Consider the following 8885-nt stretch of genomic DNA (forward strand, 5'->3'; position numbering starts at 1 on the left):
CCACATGCACCACATAACCACGAAAGATTACAAAAACTAAAGAGGTTCTGTTCGGGAGAGGGGAAGCCAGAATTTTATGCATAAGAGTGAGTACGCATTAATAGGCTTGGAAGCAATTTTAGGCTTGGGAGCCTACTGGACTAGGTGTGAAACTCTACACCCATGATATGAAAGATTACAAAAACTAGGCAAAATCAATATTTTTGATCGTATATATGGAAGCGAACAAGTGAGAAATTAGATCGAATATGCAAAGGAATTTAAAATGACTGATAGTTTTCTGCGAAATATTAATAACCCCTCTAGCAAGGACAAATTCTCAAGTGATTCCCATTTCCAAGATGCATGCTTGTATGTGCCATGGTATGGTCCGGTGGAATATCACGTGACATCATATCCTCATAATCCACAATTTTATTTACTATAAAATTAATTAATTTTACTTTAATTAAAAATTAAATTCAGTTTCATGTCAGCACTCATCACCAATATTATAAGTCGAGCCGTGTAAACGTGTAAGAAGACAAGACAACCTCTCTCTTTATTCGCCACTTCGAATTCCCACACACACACTTCTCTCTTTCGGTCTTTCCCTTCTGCAATTTCTTGATTTCGAAATTTTTTTTTTTCTTAATCCAAAACCTAAAATGTCTAGTTCTCCTGATGAATCTTCTCCTACTATTGATGATGTAGATTCATTCAGAAAAGGCGTCAAACAAAGATTTAGTGATAAATCAAAGGTATAATCATTCAATCCTTCAATCAATCAATATAATCATGTTTTTTATTGAATTTTTTCTTGATATTATATGATTAGATTAGGTTTTTATGTTGTTTTGTGATCTCTTTTGTGTTTGATTTGTGATTTGTTATAATAGAAAGTTGCTCAAACAAAAGAGATGTTATCAAAACAAGCTGTACAAACCAAAGAGATTTTATCAAAACAGGCTGTTAAAATTGCTAAACAGGCTGAGGAACATGAAAGATTCATCAATAAGGTAGTATCATTATCTTCTTCAATCTCTTATTTTTTGGAATTTTTGGTGTTTTTTTGGAATTTTTTTGGTGTTTGTTGTGTTAATTTTTGTTTTGATTGGTAATTAGGTTACACATTTAGTGGGAGTTCTTGCTTTTGGAGCATTTTGTTTTCTATTGGGATCAAGTAAGTGAAAATTGGATTATGTTTTATGTTTGATTTTGAGTATTTATCAAGGGGAGAGAGGTTGATGTGTTTGTTGAATTGTGTAGGGCCTCAGGACATTCCGTATGTGTACTGTTTTTTCTATTTCACGTTTGTTCCGATGAGATGGATATACTATCGGTTCAAGAAATGGCATTATTACCTCCTGGTGAGCACTGAGTTTTCTCAAATTTTGATTTATGCTTGTTCCGTAATAAGCTGTGGAGGGGTTTAGCTTTTGATTTTATGTTGAAGACAAAAATTGTAACTGTATTGTGTTTTTCTGTTGACTTACTTTTAAGTGGACCTTGAGATGAGCAACTTGTTTCATGTTTCGATTTATTTGGTTCGTTAGAGTACAAGAGAAAGAGGCTTTAGTGGGGAGACTTAATAAACATCTTTTTTCGCAAGATAGAAGGGGTTGATTTGAGAAGTTAACATGTGGATTGTACCGATCCTTGATAATGATTACAAACGTACTGACTATTGGGCTTCTATATGGTTATTCTGGATACTATTGAAAACAATGAAGCAAGCTTTATAATTGGAAAGAATTAGTTATGTTATAGATTACTTTGGTGTACCGTATGTAAAATCTCATGCTCATATTGTGGTGTTGATTTTTGCAGGATTTCTGCTACTACGCCAATACCATTTTCCTGGTTATGCTAATCTTTTATCCTAAAAATGAAAAGCTATTCATGGTTTGCTTCTCATTCGCAGAGGTGCACGTACTATCCTCATGGTGATGCTATTTAAATTGAATTTAATGCAAACCACAGGCCTTGGAGGGCTCTTACGCCCTTAGCGAATGCTGATCTCAGCAATTCATAGGATAAAAATGAATAGTATAAAAGTGGTTGTGGTGTTGCACCTACTTTGTTCAAGTAGCATATCATTGACTTATTTTCATAGTTATCTTTTCCTTGCGTAGTTGTATTTTCATACTTAAAATTCTGAAAAACTGTTGCAGGGACCATTGGCGTGGGCATTAATTGTCTGGCGTTGCAGTCTGGTCTTCAGCTCTCTTGATAAAATTGTCAGCGTCTTAATACATCTTTTACCTGGTGAGTTTGTTTCGCGAGGTTACAGATTAATTGTTCAAGCAATGTGTTTCCAGTTTTGAGGACCTCGTATTCGTTGGTAGCATTCTTCTTTAGTTATGAAGCAATTGTTTGACTAGTATTCAATCGATAATTATTATTTTTTTGCGAGATTTCGACCAAGAGCATAGAAGTATATTCCATATTTGTTGTTCTGGTTTGTTTTGTCACTCATAAAGGGAAGCAAGAGCGTTTGCAGTACCATATTATGATAGATTGATAGTTACTAGTTACAAGTATACTCTGCATGTGCAAAGTTTGAGATACAGTTTCCCTGGTCATTTTTACTGGCTATTTTTTGATTTAAATTTCACGGCGATAAACATAATATATTTTCAAGAGAGATGTTTCCTGTAAAAGAAAATTCTGTATCGTTTCTCCGTGAAGTTTGAACCTTGTGACAGTGACATCAGAGGCCGGTAATTTATCACTGTGGTTGCTTGTGAATGCTGGTTTTTTCAACTGAACTGAGTCATATGTTGCTAGAGTTAATAGTAGGGGTTTCTAAATTCTTCTTAAGAGTGTGCCTTCCTGGCAAAGCGATGGCTTTGTAGTAGAGACAGGGGAAGGCATTTAGAAGCTTTATCAAAATTTTGTTTTACCTGTATACTTTTGATATTTGGAATTGACTTTATACCCACCGCTGGTTGATGTCATTGGCAGGGATTGTTTACTTCACTATTCGGTGGTGGGATCCTGCAACCTTTGAAGCTATGCATCCTGAGGGAAGTTCGAGTCAAAGAGCTTCATGGCCATATGTAGAGGACAAGTCCTACCTCTGGACGTGGCTATTTGTTGTTCCATTGGTTGCTTACACTTTATGGCAGATTCTCTATTTTCTCATTGTCAATGTCCTGCGTCGTCAAAGGCTTTTAAGGGATCCAGAAGTGATGACATCCTACAGGTTTTCCCTCGCTTCCTCTCTCTTCACCTCTCATATATTGAATATGGGGACATAAACACAGGCACGATTTAGTTATTAGCCCTTGATACCGCAATTCAATTACAACCTGTCTTTGCTCAATGGCTCAATCATTTACCAATAATTCTATTACCTCCTGATACTTCTAACATCTAGTATCGTTATCCCTATTAATGATTCAAGTGTCAATTGCTTTGGCTGTTTGGCTTCATGTCATTGCCGCTATCACTGGCTGCTTTTATCTCTGTAGTTAGCTTTGAGATACAGGATGTCGTCACACATTAAGAAAACTGGTCTAGGGGTTGCAATTTGAATCATTTGACGAAAACTGAGTTTACACCTTCCTAAATTTTGATAGGTATTATGCTTTCATTTCTTTTCACTTGTACTCTTTCCTGCTTATAATGTTGGCAGAGAACTATCGAAGAAAGCACAAAAAGCAAATAATGTGTGGTGGCGTATGAGTGGAGTTCTAGGTGATCAGAATCGTATGCTCATGTATATCCTGTTCCAAGCTGCATTCACAGTTGCCACTATGGCTCTAACTGTGCCAATATTCCTGTCCTACGAATTGCACGTGATTTTCCAAATACTCAAAGTCTCTGCATCTATATGGAATGGAGGAAGCTTTTTACTAGAAGTTATGCCAAGGCAAGTCATAATGAAGGAGAAGAAGAAACTTGAGATGCAGCCTTTACCAGTCCAACCTGATCCGCCTACAGTCTCAACAGAAATTCCCACTGAAACTAACGGCTTCACCGAGTCCGACAGCCAGTCGTCAGAACAGCCTTGTACAAAAGAAAATGACTTGTAAAATTTCTGTTTTAGCTATTGCTAGAGAAGTGTAGTTAGTAAACCTATGACTGTCGAAAGCTGATATCTTGGGATTTAGGATTTTGAGGTGTGGAGAGTTTAGTTTTGAACTCGAGCTACTTGTGGTCGATGTTTATGCAACATTCGTAGCGTGTATGTTTTTCATAAGTTTCTGTTGGTGCAGATGGCCAAGTTTTCTTGTATAATAATGACCAAGGATGTGATCTTTAGTGCTACTTCTCGCCAATATAATCAAATGATGCTAATGATAGGACTTGTTTGCAACTAAGAATTGCTAGCCTTAATTTGTTACATTTCAAGGCGTTTCTATATTGTATGTGTATTGCTAGAATCTATAAAGTTTTGCTCTATGGGAGACCATGTGAAATTTAAAAATAAAAATCATCACTTTTACTGAAACAGAGGGAGCATCAAGACATTCCAACTGGTCATGTGCAAGTAATACGGTGGGTTGTATCACACTTTGCTCCCTCCCCACATCTAATCTTTCTCTCCCGATAACAAGACTCCCTATTGAATTAAATAATACGGATTCCTCCACGTCTACAAGATTCCTTCTGTTCATCTTTGATCTTTCTGGATAAATCCCATATCGTCAATGTCATCACATGATTACGTCTGCCATTTCCATGGCACACTTTTTAAGCAAGTTGGTTGTCCCACACCACCCTGTTGAGATCGAGATTGGGTTCACGAGCATAATGGACACAATAACACTAACCATATGAAGTAAAGCCGTAAATAATATCTGACCTTGGTAAAAAAAAACCTAGAACCTTGGTGGGGCGCATAAATTTTAGAACAATGCAGTAACGGAGCCATGATTTGCAAAATAAGCGGCCAAATGCGGTGAAAATAAAATTTAGACTTTTAGTTCTGTTGTTTATGTTTCAAATGGTGGCGCTAAGATATCAAACAAGTTAGAAGGCGTTTTAACTATAAATTATCATGGAAATTCAAAACTTGCAGGTTTTTTCCTAGCCTTTTTAGCTTATGAATGAGCAGTACAACTGTACGAGAATATGTAGGTATTTGGTTTACAAGAGAACCCTAGTAACAGTATTCTGCCATCCCAGATGACATTTTTTTTTATCGAAAAATATGACCTCAAAATGAAGAAGAAAAGACACCAGATGGGGTTAGCCGGGTAGTTGTTAAGAAAATGTCAATGGGTTTAGTGGTAACTCTAGTTAAGATGTGACCAACTCTAGTACAAAAGCCATACAAAATAATTTCAATGATTCATTAGCGAAAAGGATGTGGATCTTAATCATAGTTTAATCATAAAAACAGAACTGATTAATTAGCCGCATCAACTTGGATTAGCCATATAATTAGTGAAGGGGACGTAACTCCTAACCTTAAACTAATCATAATAGATTGTCACCAACAAACAAAGCCACGGAAGGAGGTAGACTCTATTGTCTACGTAAGTTGAACTTAGATGTAGATTTACATGTTAGGCACATACGAAAGATCAACATTGCTAATTGGAGTACCAGTTTACTGAAAGATGTCACCAGACATCACCTCAAACAAGTGGAACATTGTTACTTCTGACTAGAAATATGATTGAAAATTTTAGGTGGGCTAAACAAAATCTTGGTGATAAATTACCGTAAAATTTTATCTGATAGTGTCTGTTGTTGTTGACATGTTACAAAAAATTTATCCGATGAGATTGACTTTTTTCTTTCTTTTTTATAAGCAAAAATATGAAACACCTCATTACATCCCCTCCACCTGTCTTGATAGACTATGGTCGGCACTTACCATTGCTGGTGCGATTAACAAAACTAAAGACAATTCTCGTGCACCTAGAAATTAGGTATTCTATATCAGACAACCATTGATTAATCAATACCGTAGTGTTATAAACTCAATCAACAGTAAACTAAGATCAGTAAATAATAAATAAACCACTAACACGTCAGCCACCACATTATTATATTGTTTCCTCAACCTCAGTTAGAAGTTGTGAGGCAATAAATAAACCACATAGAGAAAATAAGATTGACACTTTCAGAGACTAGAACTTTTTTCAGTTTTCATCGTTGGTTTTCTTCGTTTTTTTGTTATTGAGGAGCAGAAATGGAGACATTAATTCAAGTACCATACAATGCTACAGTGCGTGTGATGTTAAGTTCACTAGAAAGAAATCTACTACCGGATGTTGTCATTAGGACACTTACTAAATTGTTGTTAGCAAGTAGACTTCGCCTGGGTTATAAACCTTCTTCTGAAATTCAGCTCTCTGATCTTATCCAATTTGCACACTGTAAGTCTCTCCATCACTCTCACTCTCTCTTAATTTTCTGACTCGATCTGAATCCAGCTGGGGTTCAATTCAGATTTTGGAGTATTCTTTTGCGTTTTTGCAGTCTGAAATTTGTGTCCTGTGTCTGGGTCAGATTATATTCTGACTCATCTGACTCGGGGCTGATTCTGATAAGATGATGGTTTGATGATTACAGCTCTTGAAGAAATGCCAATTGCAATTCAGACAGAATCAGCAAAAGAACAGCATTATGAATTGCCGACATCTTTTTTCAATTTAGTCCTCGGAAAATATATGAAATACAGGTAATGTTTTTACAGATTTTGGATTCAATTAGAAAGTAGGGGCAATTGCCCCTACCTGCCCTCAATTTGCTGTGCTGCTGTGCAGTTAGTTGCACCCCAACTATTGTATGTCAATTGGGTGACTGAATTTCATGTCATTTGTTAATTTTGCAGCTGTTGTTACTTTTCCGATAAGACTACAACGCTGGAAGATGCGGAACAAGCAATGCTCGAACTATACTGTGAAAGAGCACAGATAAAAGATGGTCATACAGTTCTTGATGTTGGGTGTGGATGGGGCTCATTTTCGTTATACATTGCACAGAAGTATAAGAATTGCAACATTACAGGGATTTGCAATTCAAAGACTCAAAAAGAACATATAGAAGAACAATGCAGGTATGCTGGATGTCACTCCTATTTGAATTTGGGTTTTCATTTTATAGAATGCTGTAATACATTGCGATACAACATGCCTTATGTGGACAAATGTGTTTCTTCTGCACTTTAAAGCTAAATGGCTGTCTTCATTAGTTACTGGTCACCAAGCCGGCATTGTTGTCTTGGTATCTGTTTAGCTAGTACGACACATGTTTGAACAATTCTAAAGTATTTTCGGCAACATTAATCATCTCTGACTCCAATTTCCCAAAACAGCCTACTAAGCCTATTAGAGCAGGTAATTCTCAAAAGAGTTGTTTGATAATGTCGTGGAGAGAATTGATAAACTTGTGTTTAAACTTGGCTACCAATCCATAGACAACTTAATTGGGCATTTGGCTAAGCTAGTGACTATTGTTTGTTTTGGTGAACAGAGAACTTCAGTTGCAGAATGTAGAAATCATTGTTGCTGATATTAGCACATTTGAAATGGAGGGTTCTTACGATCGAATTGTATCAATAGAGATGTTCGAGGTAAATAATTCACTGAACCTTTGTGGTAAGCTAGATAATTTTGTTTGTCGAAAGAGTGAACTTGACTGATTAGCTTTCTTCTGAAATGTAAATAGCATATGAAGAATTATAAGGAGCTTCTTAAGAAAATATCTAAATGGATGAAGGAAGACAGTCTCCTTTTCGTGCACTACTTCTGCCATAAAGCTTTCGCATACCACTTTGAGGACACAAGTGAAGATGACTGGATCACTAGATACTTTTTCACTGGAGGGACAATGCCTTCTGCAAATCTACTACTCTACTTTCAGGTAATCAAATTGCTTTCGTGTTGGCACAATCTTAGCCTGTACATTGTCAGCCAGAAATTCAATTCTTTTTTGTTTCTTCTGCTACACCAATTGAAACCAATTTAGAGCAATATGAACTTCGAGTGTGTTATGATTTATGTGCAGGATGATGTTTCCATTGTTAACCATTGGCTTGTAAACGGGAAGCATTATGCACAAACAAGGTAACTGTTAGCTTCTACTACTCTTCTTACACCATTTTACCCACCCCACCCCTTATTTCTGAAACAACCTCGCTCTTATAAATCTTGGTGTGTGGTAGTGAGGAGTGGCTAAAAAGAATGGACAAAAACATAAGCACTATAAAGCCAATAATGGAGTCAACTTATGGCAAAGATTCGGCTGTTAAATGGACCGTGTATTGGCGAACGTTTTTCATTTCAGTTGCTGAACTCTTCGGGTATAATAACGGAGAAGAATGGATGGTTGCACATTTTCTATTCAAGAAGAAATAGATAGAGAGATGTGGGTGCTCTTGTTTTCAATTGTTTTTCATTTCATCTTTTTCAGACATTTCAGTGCTATTTTGTTTTCACTAAATGCAACTGAATTGAACCTTTGTCACTCACTGGTTTCATCATTTCCAAGTCCGGTCTTTCTGAAAATAAAAAGGGTCAGTTGCTACTATTTTGGCAAGGATGGAGCCTGAAGTCCAAGTAACACCCTTTGTGGTGTCAACTATATGGCTCATCCGGCCGGGCTGTGGGTTTAAACTTCTCAAACCTCTCTGTGAACGCAATCTCGAGTTCCAAATCCATTACTTTCATTTGGTTTCTAAATTATATGCAGTGCATGGAGTTCTTTATACAGATCATTAGAATATCCTCAGTTGCCTTCTCATCGGTGTCCGAATTAGGAATTTAGGGGAGTATGGGAGGACTAGATAAGCTAGTTGGGCTTGACAATTTTTCAAGACCAGTGTACCAATATCATAAGTTTGTAAGGCTTTCGAATTGAATGCTAAGGGAAATCCGAAATCTGCTACACTGGTAAAAACAAAAAGTAAATATACCACATTATTCATTTTTTTACCACACATG

The 8885-nt window shown here is 36.6% G+C and overlaps 2 protein-coding genes across 2 annotated transcripts; both read left to right on the plus strand.

The window, feature by feature from the left end:
* The first annotated feature begins 520 nt into the window (after window positions 1-520).
* On the plus strand, window positions 521-4307 carry LOC113350406 (uncharacterized membrane protein C776.05-like). The gene is made up of 8 exons (XM_026594539.1): window positions 521-740; window positions 879-998; window positions 1105-1162; window positions 1249-1349; window positions 1810-1905; window positions 2154-2247; window positions 2947-3187; window positions 3620-4307. Exons 1-8 carry the CDS (start codon window positions 648-650, stop codon window positions 4017-4019), a joined length of 1203 nt encoding a protein of 400 aa, XP_026450324.1. The 5' UTR covers window positions 521-647; the 3' UTR covers window positions 4020-4307.
* Window positions 4308-6029: 1722 nt separating this feature from the next.
* LOC113354489 ((S)-coclaurine N-methyltransferase-like) lies at window positions 6030-8472 on the plus strand. Its single transcript, XM_026597807.1, has 7 exons — window positions 6030-6317; window positions 6514-6622; window positions 6776-7000; window positions 7417-7516; window positions 7612-7806; window positions 7951-8009; window positions 8108-8472. Exons 1-7 carry the CDS (start codon window positions 6131-6133, stop codon window positions 8298-8300), a joined length of 1068 nt encoding a protein of 355 aa, XP_026453592.1. The 5' UTR covers window positions 6030-6130; the 3' UTR covers window positions 8301-8472.
* Window positions 8473-8885: the final 413 nt, after the last annotated feature.

Source organism: Papaver somniferum, chromosome 2 (assembly GCF_003573695.1).
Source record: "Papaver somniferum cultivar HN1 chromosome 2, ASM357369v1, whole genome shotgun sequence".
Taxonomy (NCBI): Eukaryota; Viridiplantae; Streptophyta; class Magnoliopsida; order Ranunculales; family Papaveraceae; genus Papaver; species Papaver somniferum.

Bases quoted from the DNA above. Each gene is read 5' to 3' on its own strand.
- LOC113354489 (XM_026597807.1), top strand. From the start codon at position 6,131: ATGGAGACATTAATTCAAGTACCATACAATGCTACAGTGCGTGTGATG. The intron at 7,517-7,611 runs GTAAATAATTCA...AAATGTAAATAG, and splicing joins TATCAATAGAGATGTTCGAG to CATATGAAGAATTATAAGGA. The intron at 8,010-8,107 runs GTAACTGTTAGC...GGTGTGTGGTAG, and splicing joins AAGCATTATGCACAAACAAG to TGAGGAGTGGCTAAAAAGAA.
- LOC113350406 (XM_026594539.1), top strand. From the start codon at position 648: ATGTCTAGTTCTCCTGATGAATCTTCTCCTACTATTGATGATGTAGAT. The intron at 741-878 runs GTATAATCATTC...TTGTTATAATAG, and splicing joins GATTTAGTGATAAATCAAAG to AAAGTTGCTCAAACAAAAGA. The intron at 999-1,104 runs GTAGTATCATTA...ATTGGTAATTAG, and splicing joins ATGAAAGATTCATCAATAAG to GTTACACATTTAGTGGGAGT.